Consider the following 21,458-nt stretch of genomic DNA (forward strand, 5'->3'; position numbering starts at 1 on the left):
CATGCTCGTTCCAGCACATGTTTAACAAAGTCTTGTTCATTTACCAGCATCATACGGAAACAGTGTCAGACTACAACAGTCTGCCTCCTCCCAGATGGTGTTATCATTAAACCTCGCTTTGGGCCTGACTACACACATACACACAGTGAATACTAAGTGCCAAGTGGGGGAAAATATTGCCAATCATAATGAGGAATGATATCCGAGGCGTGCCAGGAAACAATGATTCGGGTAATAACGATGCTGTAAATAGCAGACATTAGTAGGCTTAGACCCATATGGGTTTGTGTGGATATGTTTTATGACGTTTGCAGCCAACTCGGCGTCGTTCACGTTTGACATGACGGATAAAGCGCAGTTTGTCTGATTGCGTGTTTAGGTTAGAGATGCAGGAAACGGCTGCACGAGGGAAACGGTAATAATCACGTTTATATGCAAGTCATCCAGAGCTAATGTTTGAGAAGCAGGAAGCTCAGTCCAGTCGCTGTCATTTGTATTGAAACCATTTTATCATGCTGGAGTCAGCGGTTTGAAGGTTTACAACAAATAACAGGTGGAAGGTGTCGCTTATACAGTCGTCCTCAGATTTATTCATTAAAGAAGGAAAAAAAAATCAGTGAAATAAGTTGAAATTTGACAAAAGTAATGATAAATAAAAATTTAATGGAAATCATGACATTGTTTTTGAATTGTGGTTCAACAGACATATATTTTTTTTAAAAAACAGTCAAACCAGCATGATGGGAGCCATGAACTAATATTTAGTTGAACAACCCTCTGAGCCAATCACTGCCTTCAGGTGTTTCCTGTAACTCTCAGTCAGACTTCTGCACCTGTTGACAGGTATTTAGATTTCACTGCTCATCAGCAAAGGGCTCTAATTTGTCCATTTTTTAAAAAATATTCTTTTCAACCAAAATTCAAAAACAATGTCTTAAATAAATTATAATTTCGCAAATTTTTATTTATCATTACTTTTTTCAGTTTCTACTTATTTCAGTGATTATTGTGAATTTTGCCTTTTCATTAATGGAAGACTGTGAATACATTTGATCACGACTGTTGACAACCAACAGTGTTTTAGTGTCTTTCAGCTCATTGTTTTGGTTTTCTAGCTCACAACTCAACTGCTTTGACCAGCTGCTCCTATAGCATCATTTCAGCCCTCAGCTTCACCTCTTTCCATCAATACATCCATTAGCTGTACTTCCCAGCTGACACTGGGTGTTGGCGGGCTGCACCCAAGTCCATCGCAGGTCCACACGGAGACACTCGATCATGCACAATTCAGAACCACCAATTAAAGCCCCGCGCATGTCTTTGCACTGTGAGATGAAACCGGAGCACCAAAGCCGGCACAGAGGGACAAACCACACCACAGTGCTAACTCCAGTAACACCGAACCGCCCCATCTGTTCCCAGAGAGGTGCTAAACAGCTTCACACATATATATCTCCTTAAAAATATACTTTACATGATCATCCTGGGAGTGCAAACCTTTTAAACGCCACAGATAAACCGAGTAGAAAGATACAAGCTGACAGAAGGACAGACAAACACCTCCTCCTTCTCTTTACAAATTGGTAGCTAGATGATATCTTTGCTGAGCGTACGTCTTGGCGTCCACTGGGAATGCCTCTGTAGAGCGCTGCTTTTCTCTTTTCATTCAATAGAAAAGATGAGCCGCGGCGCCTCCCTGACAGCGCCGTGAGCTCGGCTTGTTTTTTAGCCTTCAGAGCCGAGAGCTAGAAGTTCAAAACCGCAACTAGGAGCCGTAAAAAAGTGCATCTCGCAAGCATCTGTTTAGTGAGGCTATCTGAAAAACAGATGCCTGTGTTGACACAGAGGCTAATGGACTAATATTTAGCCTTTTGAAGTGGATAATGGCGGCTGATTACAAGCCCACTCACTACTTGGGTCTGTGCATGCCGTCTGATGCCCAGCAGTTATATGGCATAGCAGCTACCTCACACTCTCCTCTTCTTCTTCACGCTTCCTCTGTGTTTGTCTCAGTCTGTCAGTTCTTCCGCCCTCCAACCCTTCAGCCTTTGTGTTTGCTCTCCCCGAGGCATCCCTCTTTCATTTTGCATCTCTTTGTCTCCATCTGTCTCCCTGCATCCTGTCTCGTTCAGCTCCCTCCCGCTTCTGTTTGTCTTTCGCTCAAACCCTCAATTTATTTATTCGCTTTTTCAAATGTGTTTCTCTTTCCCGTTGCAGTGGTCCTACGGATTCTACCTCACTCACAACCAGGGCCAGAGCGGCTTTGAGTTCTTCTTCAAGACCAAAGAGTTGAAAAAAAAGTGGCAGGACCAGTTTGGCATGGCCATGTAAGTGTGTGTGTGTGTGTGTGTGTGTGTGACGCTGTGATAAGAGTGTTTGCGTCTCTTTGTCACGGCTGCATTTTGTCACAGCATCAGAAGTTGCTCGTCCCGTTGTTCAAGAGAGGCCGCTTGATGATTTATAAGGCACACGACACAGTGACACAGAGATGAGCAGATAATAGGAAGCACTGACACTAAACTTTTCAAACAGACTGAATTTAATTAAAGCGTCATGCGTATGCTGTCAGACCGCGTCAACCGGTTCTTATCCTGAACTGGATCCAAATTCACCCAAAGTGACTGTCAAAGCAGCTCCAAGAGTGACAAATGGAAGAAAAACTCCACCAACCAAACCGTCTCTCACCACGTGGACTCGTGCTGCACAGGCCTAATTGTATATCTGTGCGATATTAAGCTCACTGTGCCGACTGAAAGAAAACCACAACAAAGGAGTTAAGTGAGTCCTGTTCCGTCTACAGTAGGGTGCCTGGAGTCAAGTAGGACTTAATTCCCTTATTTCAAACCATGAAATGAAGCTATGATTCAATTTAATTAGGACAACAATCACTTTGTTCATCAAGGCAAAGGAAAACATGAGAATCTGTCTTATTAAAGTGGTAAAGAAAAAACACTGACAGCAAAAAGGCAGTACTAGTAAGTTAACGTCTGACATCTATTGTGTTTGTTGTTTTGGTTTGAAGCTTCAGATCATTACACACACACATAATCACATATACATCCTCGACATGTTATAAATACATAAAGTGCTGTGAAAGAAGTGTTTGCCCCCCTACAGGTATCTTCCATTTTTGCATATTTGTCACACATAAAGCAAACTGTCTTTAATAAAAGACAAAGATAACCCAAGGAAACACACAGTCAATTGAAGGTAAAATGCTGTCCAGCCCACCTTACTCTATGTGGATAAGGTAATTGCCCCCTTAGCTACCCATCTACCACATTTCACCAGCCACACCCACATATGATTACTGCCAGGCTTGTTGAGTCTCAGCATCACTTGAATAGAACCCGTCTGGTGATGTGAAGTCAGCAAAAGGGTCTCAAAAAGCAGCACTGATGTGAAACAAAGTCATTGACATTTGTCAGCCTGCAAAGGGTTACAAAGCCATAGCTGAGGCTCTGGGACTCCAGGGAACCACAGCGAGAATCAATATCCACAGATGGAAGAAACGTGGAACAGCGGGGAAGCTTCCCAGGAGCGGCCGGCCGACCAACATTATCCATGAGCGCGTCAACAATCTCATCCAGGAGGTCACCAAAGAACCCAACATCAAACGAACCACAGGCCTCCCTGGCCTCAGTCAGGGTCAGTGTCCATGATTGAACAATGAGGAAGACGCTGGGCAGGAACGGCATCAATGGGAGAGCTGCAAGGAGCAAACCAGTCCTGACCAACAGAACAGAAAGACTCGTCTGGTATTTGCAATAAAACATTTAGATGAACCCCAAAACTTTTGGAGTCATCTCCTGTGGACTGATGAGTCAAAGGTGGAGCTTTTTGGAGGACGTGGGTCTTGTTACATCTGGAGTAAAACTAATACTGCACAAGGAGAACATGACACCAGCAGTGAAACCTGGTGGAGGTACGGTGGTGGTTTGTGGCTGCTCTGCTTCCACAGGACCTGGACGACTTGTTGATGGAGCCATGAATCCTGGTCTCTATCAAAAAGTCCTCCTGGAGAACATCCACCCATCAGGTCATGAAGCTCAAATGGGTTATGCATCATGACAAAGCACACAAACAGGTCCACCTCTGAATGGCTCAGAAAGAACAAAGTTAAGGGTCTGGAGTGATCGAGTCAAAGTCCAGACTTCAGTCCAACCGAGATGTTGTGGCAAGACCTTAAAAGGGTCGTTCATACTCGAAAACCATCTAATGTGGCCGAATAAAAACTATTCTGCAGAGAAGAGGGACCAACATTCCTCCATGGGGATGTAAAAGACAGCCAAAGGTGGCCCAACCAGTTAAGAAATATGCAAAAATACAAGACATCAGGAAGTAAATGAATTCACAGCACTGTATGATAATTATTACAGACAGTTATTGTGAGATTTATAGAATGATAAAGCCTTAAAAACACAAAATTACAGGACAGTGCTGCCAGATGACATTCATCAGCATCAATGAATGTGTTGTAGGTTCGTCAGGAGTATTTCAGATCTGAATAACCAGAGTGTGATTACATTTCTCAATAAAAATGTCACTGGACAAACAGTATTATACCTTTATATATGAGATGTGAATGATAATAAATAGATTTTCAATAAAACCGTATTGCAACCTCTGCAGCAGTCGGCCCATAATGTGATTTCTCTGCTGTTATCCGAGCACCACCGCTGTCATGATCGGTGTTGGTTTTGCTGTTTTAGTCCCTAAACCCTGACTTCATAATTTCTAAAAATACTGCAGACCAAACCAAAATCCTCCTGGTCCCCCTGGATCTCCTCTGGTTAGAGCTGAGCTAAGTGTTATTGGATTAGATTATCGTAGCTGCCAGTGGAAGCAGCAGCAGCAGCAGAGAGCAGGGAGGCTTTTCAGCAGGTGCAAAGAAGAAAATAGAAATTAAAACTGGGAATGAAAAAAAACAAAAAAAACAATCTGTGAAATAACATTTTCAGGCTACACGAAAAGCAACAGGCCTTAACAAGACGTGGAAGACGAGGATTAGGAAGATGAAGTGTTGTGTGATGTGAGGCTGAGAAAACAGGAGCTTTGGTTGATTAACTTTTGGGGCTGAATTAACGAGCTGAGAGAATAGAGAGGCGTTGCCAGACAATCACATGCTCCCACAGTGATGCTTAATAGCTGATCTGTGAACAGTTGTTCTCGTGTGCGCACTGCCTATATTTCCAAACCGCCCGCCGTTTGCTGCTTGACTAAAATTCAGGGGTAGGTATCGCAGCTCCTCACACCGAGAACAAGTCGCTTAAACAGCAGAGTGAGCGATTTACCCTTCGACGAAAATGACTTTAAATGACGGTTTATTGTATTTCTAACACTCTTGGTACGTCCAATTCAAGTGGCTATCTCTCAGTGCAATTCTAGGCTGAACAAAGTTGCATTGGAGGGCTTTAAAATAAGAAAACGGAAGCCATTTCTAGCTAATAACAGTATTCACTTACAGTCGTCCTCAGATTTAGGGTGAGGGATTTAGGGTTAAAGAAGGAAAAAAAACAGCTGAAATAAGCTGAAATTGACAAAAGTAATAATAAATAAAAATTTTATGAAAATCATGACACTGATTTTGAGTTATGGTTCAACAGAAATATTAATTTAAAAAAAACCCAAAAAACAAAAACTAAATAAACTAATAGCAAAGTGCTCTAATTTGTCTGGGACAGTTTTGCTTTTTTTGGTTTTTAAAAATTATTCTTTTCAACCACAATTCAAAACCAATATCTTATTTCACTAAATTGTAATTTAGCAAATTTTTATTTATTATTACTTTTTTCAGTTTCTACTTATTTGAGTGACTTTTGTGAATTTTGACTTTTCTTTAATGGACGACTGTAAAAGCTGACGCCTCGGCTGACCCCAGTACAGAGGAGAGGATGATAGTGAAGTTCTTCCTTCTTATTTGACATTTTTCTTCCATCTCAGCCTTGTTTGTTTTAGTTTCCATAAAAGTTCAGTTTGACTGATTATTGGAGCTCCATAAGAAGCACACATGAGGCTAAACTGCATAGAAAACAAAAGGAAGCGCATCTTGAATTTAAATATACGGTCAAACTCTGACAACTTCTTTCTTTCCTTCTTTGCTTCCTTCTATCTGTATTTTTTTTTGCCTTCCTCCACACATGCAGCCGTGTCCCAAGGGGCCCAGAGCACCTCTTGTGTTCACTTCAAGCGGACCTCGGCTGTCGGCTCCAAATCCCCTTCTCCCCACTTCAAAGAAGCGCATCAGTGAAATGTTACTGTGGAGTTTGTTGGCTGCAATTACGGGCAGGAAAAAGGAAAACTAAAATAAAATTCTTTTTGCTTTGAAATTGACGTTTTCATCAAAGAGCAACAAATAGGCCAACAAATTCATTTTCATTCAGGAATTCACTGAACTTGTAGTACAACCGACACCAGTGCTCATTGGTTATCGCAGTGTGTTGAACTCTAGTGGGTGTGTTAGGCTGAAGCTTTGAGCCTTCTAATTGACTCTGTTTAGCAAATTTCCAGTACAATCAAGTCATTGTATGCTTTGGAAGTTGCTCAGAGGTGATGTGTTGTTGTTGTAAGATGCTTCCAGGTTGGATCCCCTCGATTTAAAACAACATTTCAGAGCTAATTCAGTGCCTGAGCTGTCTTATTCATGTGAGAACGTTTGTCTCGTCTCCTTTAGATCCAACATCCGTCCCGAGAACGCGAACAACAACTTCCACGAGTTCCGCATGCACACCTTCGAAAGGATCACCTCCTGCAACTCCTGCCACATGCTGCTGAGGTAAGAAAGAGGCTGTAGTTGTTATTCATGCAAAACACACAAACACACACACACGGCAGAAGCAGCAGCAGCACAAAAACTCTTCAAGGCTATCGTAAAGACTGAGAGGACGAGATGTAGACCCCTCTGCCTTCAAACAACTGTCAGGGCTCCTTTGAAAGGCCTCCGCTCTTCGTATTCCTCTCCAGTGTACCCTAAAAATCTATTCGTCACTTTGCCTTTACTCCTCTCTTCCTCTGCACATGTGCCTTAGTTACACAAAGTTCCTTTTGAATTTGCTGAATGGTATCGGCACCCAAAGGACTGCGCCTCATGGTCTTTCTCACAGCGGGAACGACTGAGTGGTTTCACCTACCGGAGACGGTGAAGAAAAATGTCTGTCACACTTCAGCACTCGTTCAAGGCGATGGATGGGGAAGGGGGACAAGATTATTGCGCTGTGAATATACAGAGCCAGGCGGCGGATTCACCAACGTTTTCTGAGGATAAAATACGTGAAAAACAAGAATAAAGAAATGTCTGAAGAGCAACTTTTCTTTTTGAGGACATCACGCTGCTGCTTTTTTTCTTAAGTTTTTCTTTAAGTAGTCGTGGCTCCTTTGGACTGTTGTGTTCAGGCTATTCTCCCAGAGCTCTCCGTTTCAAAGCATTTGATTTGAATGACAATGAAACAGGAATCCAGCTTATCGACTAACAGTCACTAATGCAGTCGGATGAGTCAAGCTCATTCTGTAATTGCAAGATGTATATGACGTGATGTTGTAGAGCTTTAATGCATTTCTTGGAAGAAAGTTGTGATTTTCTATCTGCTCTGTGGACACGTGCAGGTAGAAATATGTGTGTTAGCTTCGACGTGGTCACAAAATGTGCACCGAAGTAGAATCTGTAGTGAACTTTCCTTTCATGTGAATTCATAAGAGAGATGTGGAACTTATTAGCATAGCGTGCTAATCTTTTAAATTAACGGTTTCTTATTCTTTTCTCCAAAATGACACATAAAACTTGAGAGATTAGCGTTCTTGATTAGCATCGCCACTGAATCACAAAAAAAAAACAACAGCAACAACAACAACAACAAAAAAATCCTTATACAAAGTCTGCTCCAAAAAGAGCTACAACATCATGACACCATCAATAAACAAGGTTTTTGCACATTAAACTTCCACCATTGCAGACAGCAATAATATTTGGAAAGTTGCAAATTATTGGTTTTCTGTTGCTCAGAATTTGGTCTCACATAACCAATGAAATTTCCCCTCCACCTGTTGTTAACTGCTCCAAAGGCATCAGGAGACACCTATCATTCTTAGAGGCTCTTGTGAGACCATCTCGCTGCTGGACGGTCACAGCCTATGACTTACGGCCATTTTTGTTGTCCTTCGTGTCCTTAAAGGTGTTGACAATGTGTCTCTAAACGATTTGCAACAAAGCAGCTTCCTAATTTCACAATGTGCAACATGGCATTTACGTAGTCACAGCCTGCGTACGACTCTCCTCCAGGACTTGAAACATCGTACTTGAACACCTGAGAACTAGGTTTCTTTCACAGGTTTAAGACAAGTGTGATAACCACACTCAGAACAACACATGTTCAACTTTTTCTGATTCTGAATTTAGACAGTCTATGAACTCGAGAAAGGAGAGTATTCGCTCAGCACTGTGTCGTGCAGCCATCATGCCTCGCACCTCACCGGAAGGCCAGCCTTTACCTTCTTGATTAGCATAGCTGCTTCATTGGGCGAATCGTTAGCTTGCTGTCGCTTGTTGTCCAGTTTCTTGTTCCAAGTTGTGTCTTTTTTGGAAGCCATGTCTTCAGTTAAGCTTTAGCTAATTGTTAAAGTTGAATTTAGACAGTCTATGATCAGGGTAACTTTGAGAAAGGAGGGTATTTGGTCAGCACTCATGCCTCGCACCTCACCGGAAGTCAAGACTTTACTTTCTTGTCATTTGAATAAGGGCCTCTGAGATGAATATGCAAACAAAAACAGAACAACAAACTCGTACATGCAGATCTCTTTCTCCAAGATATTTTTCAGTATTTTCAATCTTGATACACACCAATCAACCTCAACACTAAAACCACCTGCCTAGCATTGTGTAGACCAACATTGTGCCGCCTTTCACCGTTGGTCCGTGGACACAGGACCTCAGCAGGTGTCTTCTAGTGTCTGGCACCTGAGCGTTGGCAGTGGATGGGTCTTGTGGGTTGTGGGATGGGTCCCCAGTGGCTCGAGCTCCAATAGATGTTAGACCCCATTGGGATCTGCGGGGTTTGGACGCCGTTCAGTGCTTTCGGCTCTTTGTCATGTACCTCAAACTGTTCCTGAGCAGTTTGAGGCAGGCGCTGTGGGAGACGCTGGGAGTGTCGTTACCATGACGGGGTGCACTCGGTCTGTTATGGTTGCCAAAGTAACATCCACGTGAATGCCAGAACCCAGTGTGGTCCAGCAGAACATCAGATTGTACCATCGATTTTTTGCATTTCACCTCTCAGTGGTTTTATTGTCGTGGCTGGATGTCGTAAGCTGACGTAACTACATCGTTTGAAGCGAAGCAACCTCTGCATACTACTGCTGTGGTGGAAAGTGCTGCTCATCTGGCTGCTGTGGATTTGAACTCAGCCTGAGACGTGGATGACTTCAGAGTGCACCTAAAACAATCAAACAACAACAAGGAACAAGGAACAAGAATAGGTGTGCTAAATTTAATGGCAATCCACCTCCATGGCTGTTGAGACGTTTCCCCCAGAATGCCGACGTCATAGTGGTGCAACAGGAAGTACGAGGATCAACACGGTTATTAGTGCGAGCTGTCAGATATCATGACAGTCATGCTTGCATGGCAATCTGAAGCACTGCGCCTTCCAACAACATGAATTAACTGCACAGGCTGGTTTACAGACTTGATGTCCTGTTGAACCTGACAGGTTCTGCACAGCACTAAACCTTTTAACTGCCTCTCAACACGCAGCTTAAATCTATTCCATAACTATTGCATAAGTTTTGCTATGTTGTGTGCGTTCTATGTCACCAATGCTCTCGTTCTTGTGTCTGCAGGGGCGTCTTTAACCAGGGCTACTTTTGCTCCAAGTGTGGTTTAGGAGCTCATAAAGAGTGCCTGGGTCGCTTCGGCTCCTGCGGAAAAACAGGTAAGTTTATTGCTCAACCTCGTATCAGTCACGTCTACGACAGGTCTGCACTGAACAACGTGTCACTGAACAAAATGTTTTGAAAGAGACCTTCAGTCTAATGGTACAAACACAACTGCAGTTTTATAGCAGCGTGAACGTGATGACAGATGACACACAATGGTACATAAAACCTGATGTATGAGTGTCTTGTGACGAATTATAGGTACGGCCGAGATTTGTTGCAGCGTGATTTTAAAAAAAAACAAAACTACACATTTAGAAAAAAGGATTTGAAAAAAAATGAAGTGGCATTGTGGGAATTAAAGGTTTGCTCCAAATAAATAAGTACTTTATGGGCTTTGTGTCCTTCTTTTTCCAAACCAAGGTCAGCCAAGCATTCGATCAGTATTGCAGATATGAAAGCTCCCCGGCTTCCCTGGGTGGTTTTGACACTTCAGAGCACCTTAAAGGCAATGTCACTGTGTATCGTTGCGCATATCCCCAAAGCCTAATAGTAGTTTTACTGAGGAGTTTGAAGAAACTCCTGACTTTTTTATTATGCCCCTGTTGTGTCTCTGTCACTCAGCTCCCTGTGCAGGAGCTCTGACAGCTCTGAGAGAGATGGAGGGAACACTTCAGACATGGGGAGCGGCAGAAAAAACCACATTCACACTTTTTGTTTGTGAAAGTTTTTTTAGGTCTTGAAAGTGCATGATCGTGCTCTCACAACACTAAAACTCTGCACAATATTTTTACACCCGAGCAAGTGAGCGGGTTCAACTGTTACAGCCTGAACACACTGTACCGGCTCGGCGCCACTGCATGAGTGTGTGTTTGTATTCCCCGTGGCAAGCTGCCAGCTCCTGTTGGACCTGGCATCTGTCATGGTGCTATCAGGTCGCAGAGGCAATAACGCCACTGCCAGGCCCACCTGGGCACAGTGCGTACCTGAGTAGATTGGGGCGACACCGGTGGCAGGAGAGCACGGAGCTGTGAAGGCTGGGATGTAGGTTTGAATTTGCCCTCTCATTACTCCACACACAGTATTCACCCTCTGCTGGTGCACGGAAATGTGCAGGGGTGTGGATCAGCGTTTAGCAATATAGTTAAGTGAAAGAATTTTAGAGATCTGGAACTTTCCTTGCAAAGAAAAACTAAAGCTACCGATGCATGAAAGCTGCACACTTACAGTGATTGCAGACATTTGAATTTCTGACTCCCGTCCTCGTCGCCTGACTCTTTACTGACGCTCATGTGGCCCCGGCGTTGAACTTTATTCACGCTGCAGCTCATAAAGCCACCACAATAAACAGAGTTTGTCAATACACCAGCAGGACTCCACTGCATGCACAATCACAGTAAAGGGTTGTGTACAAGTGTGTGTGTGTGTGTGTGTGTGTGTGTATCGGAGACACAGATAAGCCATTGTTTACCTGCATTTGTCTCTGTTATCAGCTGCCTTGCCGTGTGTTTGCGTAACAGGTTAAAGTTCACTTTAGGAACAACAGGCCTGCTGAGAGAGGTGTGTGTGTGTGTGTGTGTGTGTGTGTGTAGGTACAGTGCATATATTTGTGGCTCTCTGCCAGCTGGCGTGTGTGTGTGTGTGTAGGTATGTGTGTGTGTTTATGTAAGTGCTCTGTTTGCACAGGTACAGCAGTGTGTTTGCGTGTGCATAGGCGTGTGTGTCTATGGGGGTGTAACCCATCCCTCAGGGAGCCAATGAAAGAAACTGGTGGAGCAAAAACCACAGGTCTACCTCCCCCCCTCCTCCTCTCCACCACCACCACCACCACCACCTCTACCACCCCCCCGCCTCGTTACCTCCTCTATCCCGGCTGTCAAGTAGTGGCAGCACAGCAAAACAAAGCGAACCACGGTCAGACACGAGCGTCCGCCTTCTCCACTAATGAGGGAGTGTTGCCTTGTACCGATGAGTGTGTGCAAGTGTTTGCGTGCACCCGCTAACCCGCCATTCACTATGCCTGTTCTCAAACTTCTTTCAGATTCCGGCTCCGACAGAACTCAGGTGAGCTGCTGCTGTGTGTGTGTGTGTGTGTGTGTGTGTGTCCGTGTTGATGTGTGTGCTGTCTCTCTGTGTGTCTGCCGTTCGCCTTGAAGGCTGCTCTCTCCTGCAGCTATTTGCCAAGGAGACCCCAATTGACTTTAGTTTGCTGCAGCCCTACCTGACGCCAGAAACTAGGATTTTTCTTTTTTTTTCGGGGAGGGGGGGAGAGATTTATCCTAAGTTGTTTCTGCTGCTTGTGGAACTGCTGTTTGCTTTACTGCTACGATGCTCACAAGTAACCCCAAGCAGGACACGAGACTGGGCTATGCACAGAACGCCAGTAACCGTGGCTACAAATGCACGATGGGATGGAATTAAGAGGGACTTGTATTGCTCTTAATGCTCCCTAAGTGTAATTCTGGTGTCAGGTGCTGTATGAGAAGAGAAAAACTGCTGTGATACAATGCACACATAACATTTGACGTGTTGTTTTGGACAAAACTCAGCTGTAGTCATATCTAGAGTTGACACACATGCAATTCTTGACCCTCGCCAACTTTTTTTTTTAAAGCTGTCAGAAACACTACATCCTTTAATTAATTTAACTTTTTTATGCATTATTTAAAAAGAAAACATTAAAAAAATATCAGTATTTTCCCATAAAGAATAATCTGTTCCACCGCTCTCTGCAACTTTGAGATATTCCTGCTGCAGCGGGACAGAGTTTGCTCATCATGTCGGCGTATGTGACGTGAATACATGCGAAGCTTTTGCTGCATGTGGCCTGCATGTGGACAGCAGGTCAGGGTGAAATATTAATTATGTGTGTGCAGCAGCAAGCGTGCAGCCAATAACTGATTTAGTAGGTTACAAGCTTTTAGAAATGGATGGAGGCTGCTCTGACTTCGCCTCTCAGCGTACAGCTTGTGCTTCTGATGGGCAAACTGGTGAATAAGCTTTGATCAGAGCTAGATTTTTGTCCCGGTGTGTGCCGTACGTGCGTCTTTGTTTGTGCACGCAGGCGTCTTTCTCTGAGTGTAACCGTCTTTGTGTGTTCTTGCAGGGCAAAGATCGAGATCCAGGTGAGAAATTCAGAACACGGCACATCTCCAGACATCCTCCCACCTCGCACACATCTTCCTCCTTCCTCTTTATAGTCTGGTTGCTCTCACTGGTGATGTTTATGTGCACAGAGACTGCAGCTCCTAAGACAAATTATCTGATTTTGGCATGCAACCCAGACTGCTATCGAGATGCACAAATACGATCTGGGCGTATGCTTTATAGCCGTGCTTGCTTCAGAAACAGCGTCCAGTGTGACTTTTTGTTTTGTTCTGTGTACCACTGTGAAACTACAAAATAAAGGCATGAAATCTCTTTTAAAAAATGCCTAAATATTATTACACTTCAACTAATAATTACTTTCATTGGTATAAATAGCAAAAACAAGCTTATTTTGTCTCAACAACATTCCAAAACACAAAAATATTCAACTCATAGTGATAAAAAAAACATAGAACAGTAATAAATCTGTTCAATTAAGAGACATTTCATTTGAGCTCGACACCTTTTAACAAGTTGCCTGACACGTTACGATCAAAACCATCTCACGTCTGTGATTTACTTTTACACACGTTATATAATAACGTTCTATCAACTCTGGAAAAACCTATGCATTACTGTACAATATCAAGCTGTTCGTCAGGGCCGGCAGTAGTTCTGCAAGAATCGCCGCCGACAAGGCCTCATATTGGGTTTTTTTATTTTTATTTTTTTTCAAGGTAATAGAAGTAACCTTGCTCAGTCACAGAAGAAGGTGTAGCTGGTAGCTATTAACCGGCTCTGCTGTTGCAGCTGAGTCTTAATCTGTGACTAGAAAAGGCTCATTTAATTCAATAAAACCAAAGCTGGGGTGAATGAAACAGCCCGCTAAGTCACTCTGGTCATGTCCAGTAAATGTAACGACTCCATTTAACACGGCTAACATACAGCGTCCTCTGGAAATCTGCCTACATGTGTGTGTGTGCGGCTGCTCTGCACACAGGGCCTTTAATCTCTTATAAACCTGGCTTCAACACTCATTTTTCCACCCCTCCATCCATTATGCTGCAGAAAATCATTTCTGACTGAAGACGCATTAAAATCAATAGGCATTTGATTGCCCCAGCTCATGGCGTTTCATAATATTTCAACGCTGCTCTCTTTGTCTATTTTCAAAGGTGCACTAACACGTGGCTTGTCCTTGTGTGGATAGGAATGCAATTCATGCCCCCGAGACTCAATTCTCCATGGCCCTGTGTCTTTAGAAGTCCTATTCAGGCAAGATCGCACATGTCAGGCTGCCAGCCACAGCGCTACAGCACTGGAACAGATCCTGAAAGAGAAGCAAGTCAGATATAGATGTATTGGCTTTCAATACAATGTTGACTCCTCTGTTATTTGCCTTTCGCTTTTACCTCCTTTTTCATGCTGTCACTTGAATTTTTTTCTCATATTGTGTTACTGAACAACACTATCTCCACACAGTGCAAAGAAAGATATGCACTGTTCTTTTTTCTTTTTCTTCTTCTTCTTCTCGTGCATATGAGATGTGAACTTGGGGTTTGTTTGTTTGCCATGGCTGGCTGAGTCATAACGACACGGTATAATTCAGTGTCAGTGATTTCTCGGTGAATAATGGGATCAAAGTTAGCCGTCGTTTCGAGTCAAATACTGCTGACTGAGGTCGTTCCAGCAAGTAAACTCAGCTTGATTAAAATGTGCTTTTTTTTTTAGTGCATGTGTAAACTCTAATTACCGCGTTACCTGTGGGGAAGCGTACCTCAATTAGTCCCTGGATTGGTGGTTGTAGCAGGTGGACAGGAGCTATGCACGCTATGTGCTTTAGTGTCGCCCAGAAAAAGGAGGGAAATGCTGAGAGGCAGGTGATACGATGAAGACAGCAAGCAGAGTGCTAAAAACAGCACAATGGGTTCTTTGTAGTTCTTTGCTGCAAATGTAATCAGGACTGCTGCTCGTTTAATCTCTGTAACGCAACAAAATGTTTATGACTTTGATTGAATTATACTTAAAGTGTCCCAGCAGGAGGCCAGAACACATTGTTAAGCAGTAAACAGCGCTCGCTCCGGCTTATCTTTTATCTGAGAGCCTGATAGCCAGCCGTGCACCAGGGTGCACTGTTGCTTATCTGTAATATGATAATGAATAATGGGTCTGGATGATTTGCAAGGGCAGTACACTGCTGACAAGGGGGTGTGCTGGAGTGTGAGCGTGCAGACGTATAGTCCCTCTCATTACCACCTGTAATGGGGCCATGCATAGCTGAGCAGCGCAAAGACGCATCTTTAGAATGACAAACATGCCCTTTTAGACCCGAGGTCGGACACACACGCGTGTACGCAAACGGTCACGCATGTGGACGGGAATTCATGATGGAGGGACGGAGCTATCTGAAGGAGACGGGCGGAAATTTCTCCCTCCTCTTCGGTTTGGTCGAACACTTTTAATTACTGTCTTTATTTAATATTAATAGTCATTAAAAATCAAATCCGTCCTTCATGACACATCACTAAGTCGTGCTGCATCCCACAGAATCAAGTTGTGATGATTATATAGACAGAGGAAACAATGCAGCGTCATGTGCAGCACAGTCAGTACTGAGGTCTTTTCAAATTCATCACAACACTGACTCCACTTCTTGACTCCTGCGAGGCTCAGACACACTTACACCAGCCTCAGCTTCCTTGATTTGTGTTAATATAAAGCCCTTTTGCAGACAGCATGCAGCCTCTAATGCTTTCCATCTTGCAGGTCTGCCCAAGATGCTGGTAATCAGGAACTACTTCGGCGTGCCGAGTCCCACTTCTGGCCCGGCGCTCAGCATCCAGACGGGTGACATCATTGAATTAATCTGCGCCGACCTTCACAGCCCCTGGTGGCAGGTCAGGGGTCGCACTATCTCTTAATCGCTTATTTTACAAGGCTAAAAAAAATGGACCTGGTGTATTTAAATCTCTAATTTCCCCCCACTGTCAGTCCATCTAACCTTTATCCCCGTCTCATGTTTTATAATAGGGTTTAGAATCGGTCAGCTGGTGCAGTCGGTTTTTGCAGCATTGTCCTGCGTATCCTCATTAGTTAAAGATATGTTTGTGTAGATTTTATAAAATAAATTGGACATTTTTCATACCTATGCCTGTATCTTTTTTCGAATAGCTTTTCTTCTTAAAGAAAGCTTCGTATAGTTGAGCAGTTTTTGCTAACAAGCTGCATGTAAAGACCAAATTCTCAGCAACAAGTATACACCCACAGACAATTAGACACACAATATAGCACTTTTTTTTTTTTATAAGGAAGTAAAACTCCCACTCACTGGGAATGTTTGTTTTATGCAGGCAATTACTGGTATGTGATGCAATGCATGATTTAAATTTTACCGGAGGAAAAAGAAGATAATCTGTTTCCTGGAAATTTGATTCATTGTTGTGTTGTGTCGCTCACTGCGCGCCTGAAAGTCATCGCGATAATTATATAAGATCTAAGATTTCGCCTCAGGCCTGGAAAAGCCATCTCATTGACATGAACTACGTTTGTATTATAATCAGACATGTAATGAGAAACCCAACAAATCTCACTCCACTTCATACAAAACAGATAAAATAGATAAAGAATTCAATTAACCGTGTGTAAAAGCTTTACTGGAGGCAGCCGCAGCCCCACAGTCAGCAAACATTCAATATCCATCACCTTTGTAGCCAACAGACCATAATCATTTCTGTTCTGGGGGTGTGTGACAAATAGAATCGATCACTGTAATTTCATTTCATTCAGCAGCAACCATCTGTTTACTCTGTCAATGTTCCCGGCTATAATCATTATCAAACTCTAAGCAAGGATGCGGCAGAAAGCGGGGCCTCGCACAAGGACTTAGGAGACGTCCTGAGGTGGCCGGGATGTGACAGGCGACGACCACAACGCTGACAAAATGGGCTTAGCCGGCAGTGTGCCTCTGAGAGCTCGGCTGTGGCTGAAATGTCCCATAAAAGACGTTTGTTCCCAGAGTGCACAACACGGGCCGCCTCGGAGCCCCCCGAAGAACACCTAGAAACCCCGAAGCATCGTCGCTGTCAAGTAGTCCAAAAAATGATGTCTTTCTCTAAACACTTTTCCTCGACCTCGACGGAGAACGTGACGAGGTCAGAGGAGGATGTGAAGTGCAGAGCGGGGACAGTCTGACTGACGCTCGGCTACGTAATCGTGTCAGGGTGGAAGTCATCTGCTGCTGTGGACGGTCAACGCTTTGGATGTCGTCAGGAAGCACGGGCAGCATTATTGCTTTGTAAAGGATGAACTTTTGAAGGAAGAAAGAGAAGCACCTTTAGCATTTAGAGAAGTTAACCGGCTCTCATCATGGCTGCTGTTTAGCTGCTTCTGGGTTGTTTGAACCAACAGAAACAATTCAACTGAAACCAACTCCTACCTATCCCCTAAAATCTCATTTATGTCCAGAAAAAATTCTTAAACCGTCCTGAAACCTTGACGTAGGTCAAATAGGTTCGCAAACTTGAATTCCATCTCAGTTTCTTAGGCGTGCCTCCACACGTTGTACCTAGCATGCATAGTTAGCCTCATGAGCCCTGCATTAACGGGTCAGGTCAGGTAAAGTCTGGGATTGATTCAGCGATAACCTGATTGCAGCTTACTGGTATTTTTCCAGTGCTGAGCGTGCAGTCTGCAGGGAGGGAGGGAGGGGCGGATCTGCAAAACTAGACTCAAGACAGTAAAGGGAAAATAAAACAATAACAATTCGTACTTTTTGCTGCAGTTGGAATAAGTGCGTTAACTGGGTCATTGTGTGTACATGTACATGCATGGATGTAGATGTTGTCTTTGAGCTGCTATCCTGTACAATTCCTCATAATCGAGTGTATCAGGTTTGGTAGCTTTACATTACATCGTGTCTGTGCTTCGCCCTTTTCGCCTCGTAACAATTTCACCTTTAAAAACTTCAGAATATGCCTCCAGTAAAAATCTCGTTGCGATTGTTGCGATGACTTTTATTCAGCCTCTGTGTCACGAGCACATGTGAGTAATGCCCAACATTGCAGGCCTGGTTTTTTTTTTTTTTTTTGCACACTCGCCTTTTTAAGCACTGCCTCCAGAATATATGCCACTCTGCATTTCACTGCACACACTGACTGAGCATGTGACAAGCAAACCCTCTGAATCCTGCATGCCACTGTTAACCATATGTAGGACATATAACTGCACGACAGCATAGGAACTTTGGCGCCATATCTCTTTTTTCCAGGACCGAGTATTTGTACCGAATGAATTAAACATTTTGTCAGTGCACAGAGCAGAAAAACGCATCATCAAGCCATTGTCCGATGGAGAAAACTGCACTACAGCCTCCAGGAAGCTCCTATTTATATGGACTGCATCTCCCCCAGTGTTGATAAATCAAGGCGCTGAGCTTTAAGAGTCATCACCGAGGGAGGAATAAGGAACTCATCCTCTTCCTCTCTTCCTGCCAGGAATTATTTCAACAATAGTTAACTGCTGCTGTAAATTTGCGCCGCTGTGTTGCAGGCTAATTGTTCCTGAATTATGGAGACACATAGTCGGCCACATGCACGTAACGCAATTATCTCTCTCTGCGCTTTCAGGGCAAAATCCTGTCGACGAAGGAGGTTGGCTTCTTTCCAAGCGACGCCGTGAAGCCTTGCCCATGTGTAAGCGTTTCCCTTCCAGTCCTTCAGCGCATTGGGGCTACTAGCGGCTCACATTTGGCTACAAGAATTCACCAGTGACAGGATTTCTGAAGGAACTATTTTATCTGGTGGAGGAAGAAAAAAACAGCTCAGGGGTTTTTATGTTCCGAGGATCTTGGCCGGCTTCATGAGATGCAGGAGTTTTAATTTGTTTAACAATAAGAAGCAAAGAACAAAACGATTTTCTAAAGCAATGCTTCATATGGTGCAAAACAAACTGGGAGCGAGGAGCGAGCTGCTTGTTTTGCTGCTGGATTGTCATGTTCCATTTGACAGAATATAATTCAGCTGCTTCAGGAATACGAGGCCTCAGCTAGATAACAAACTATTATCGCCGGGCCTCGCTGTTGTAAAGATAAGAAGAGCATTTAGCTGTTTTATTGAGGTCATACAGTCTAAAAGCACCTGTTTTATACGAGAGTTACAGTCAGCGTAGAAACAGTGGACGTGGCGCCAAGTACAGGGTTTTATTGTTGGGGTTTATGTCGAGAGTTTCCCTGAAAATAACAACCACCCATGTCCACGTCTGGTCTTTGCTCCAGGTCCCGAAGCCTGTCGATTACTCCACTCAACCATGGTACGTCCACAAAACAGCTCTCTGACTTTGAATATATTTATATATGTATAAGAAAAAAAGCAAGTTGAATACAAATGTAAATGCATCCACTCAAGATCAGACCACACACACCTGCCCCGAGGCTGATAAGAGATTTATTTGGCCTGAGTTATCATAAAATGTACATTTATTAGATTTTTAAACACAGTACCTACAGATCGAGGTCTAACCTGGAAGTGCAGGAATATTTTGCCACCTTATGGTCCTCAAACGTATTCATACCGTTAAAGAAGGAAAAAAATCCCAAGTTGAAATTGACAAAAATATTAATAAATAAAAATGGAATGAAAATCATGACGTCGCTTTTGAATTGTGGTTCAACAGAAATATAAAAGAAAAATCACACAAACAAGCATGATGGACCTGTAAACTAATATTTAGTTGAACAACCTTTGAGGCGATCACTACAATTTCCTCATCAGCAAAGTGCTCTAATTTTGTTTGTTTTTATTTTTTAAAATTTTTCTTTTCAACCACAATTCAAAGGCAACATCTTATTTCACTTAATTATAATTTAGCAAATTTTTATTTATTATTACTTTTCTCAGTTTCTAGTTTTTTGAGTGACTATTATGAACTTTGCCTTTTCTTTAATGGATAAATTTGAGCATATTGTACATAATGAGACGGTCGTGTTTGGCTTTTTTTTTCTCACTTTCCTCTTTAACTGTGACTTCTTGCTGCTGCAGGTTTGCAGGCCCCATGGAGAGGCTGCAGGCCGAGGCGGAGCTCATCAACAGGGTCAACAGCACCTACCTGGTCCGCCATCGCAGCAGAGAGTACACGGAGTACGCCATCAGCATAAAGTGAGTCCGCTGCCCGGATCGCACCTCACAGCGGCGGCCGGCGCCGCCTCCTTTGATTCATTTCTCGGGTTTTAACCGATTTGAATTAAATACCGTCATTTATTAAAGTGGCTCTTACATAATGATACACAATTTGTGCTCGCAGTGGGAGTCCCTTTTTAATGCGGCCCCTTAGCGAGCATATGCTGCAGATGAATAATTTCTGTAAGTCAGAAGTAGGAAACAAGAGCAGGGAAACAACTGCAGGAACATATGTTTGTCATATTTCTGAATGTCTAAGAGGTTGATTTAAACTAAGCGTTTCAAACACTTGGTATTTATAGTGTGGAATTATGGGCTCTGTGGGGTTGTCTTCTGGTCCAGCTGTTGACAGACATCACATTTTATTGTTAAATTAGAGTTCGTCTGCCTCGCTGTGGCTACGCTGGAGTTATACGAAGCCTTCAGCCAAACCACAGTATTGACCAGACGTAACCCCCGGCTTTACTACGTAACTTTAAAGACCGATTTGTCGTTTAAGGGTGATGTGCTCGCTCTCCGAGGCTCAGGCTGTGGTTAACCACAGTGACGTGTGGGAATCGGACCAAACCAGATGCAGGATCTCAGTTAAGGCAACGGCGTTCATTACGGTTTGACCCAAAACCCACAAAAACAGTCTTAATGGTTCATAATTAGAATCATGCAGCCGTTTTAATCTTGGTAATGAGGTATTAACAAAGCGCGTCCACAGAAGCTTGGGGTGCTGCTGACCCTACCGATCTACGTAACTTATCTCAGAGCTGTGAAGAGCGAGCCGTCGTCTCTCGACTCTCTGAGCTGGAACGCTTCCCTTAACGAGGAGTAAGCAGCCTTCTCTGTAAGCAACGAAAGCGTTCCCTTTAAAGTTAATTTAACTTTCTTTCTTGCAGAAAGGACCGCTCGCAGTGCCTTCATGTTCCCTCTGCGCTCCGGTCTTAATTGCATGTGTGCACACAGACTTTGAGGCCTGAATGGAGCAGAAAACGAGTGTAAAACTGTTCAAGGTTATTAAAAGCTCCCCATGAAAGAGAGGCAGGCTAGAGAGAGACATACGTAGCTGTGGGAATGACATCTGAAAAGTATTACTCACAAATGGAAATGCCCTCTACTCCACTCCCTGTTCGTCACCGCGGCGCTGGCAGAGGATTTTTGATGATTTTGTCCAAATAGCCAAGAGGCCCCAGTTCTGTATGAATTAAGCTCTGGCCTTTTAACTCACTGTATTCCCCAAAAGCAAAGGCAGCCACACACACAGCTCTGGCCACAGTGTCGACAGCACATTTAGCTTTTTAAATATCAAAAAAGATTTTCTGACTTTTAAAACCCGAAAAAAAT

The 21,458-nt window shown here is 43.5% G+C and overlaps 1 protein-coding gene across 1 annotated transcript in view; it reads left to right on the forward strand.

Annotated features, from left to right (window-relative positions):
• Positions 1–21,458, forward strand: part of vav3 (vav guanine nucleotide exchange factor 3) — a 118,393-nt gene that overhangs the window by 72,874 nt on the left and 24,061 nt on the right. Inside the window, exons 15-23 of the mRNA XM_008280216.1 lie at positions 2,218–2,327; positions 6,674–6,775; positions 9,832–9,923; positions 11,909–11,931; positions 12,974–12,992; positions 15,721–15,851; positions 18,579–18,644; positions 19,226–19,260; positions 19,989–20,105. Coding sequence (XP_008278438.1) covers positions 2,218–2,327; positions 6,674–6,775; positions 9,832–9,923; positions 11,909–11,931; positions 12,974–12,992; positions 15,721–15,851; positions 18,579–18,644; positions 19,226–19,260; positions 19,989–20,105 — 695 coding nt within the window. The remainder of the gene's footprint in view (positions 1–2,217; positions 2,328–6,673; positions 6,776–9,831; positions 9,924–11,908; positions 11,932–12,973; positions 12,993–15,720; positions 15,852–18,578; positions 18,645–19,225; positions 19,261–19,988; positions 20,106–21,458) is intronic.

The sequence above is a fragment of the Stegastes partitus genome, unplaced genomic scaffold, assembly GCF_000690725.1.
Source record: "Stegastes partitus isolate 25-593 unplaced genomic scaffold, Stegastes_partitus-1.0.2 Scaffold186, whole genome shotgun sequence".
Lineage (NCBI taxonomy): Eukaryota > Metazoa > Chordata > Actinopteri > Pomacentridae > Stegastes > Stegastes partitus.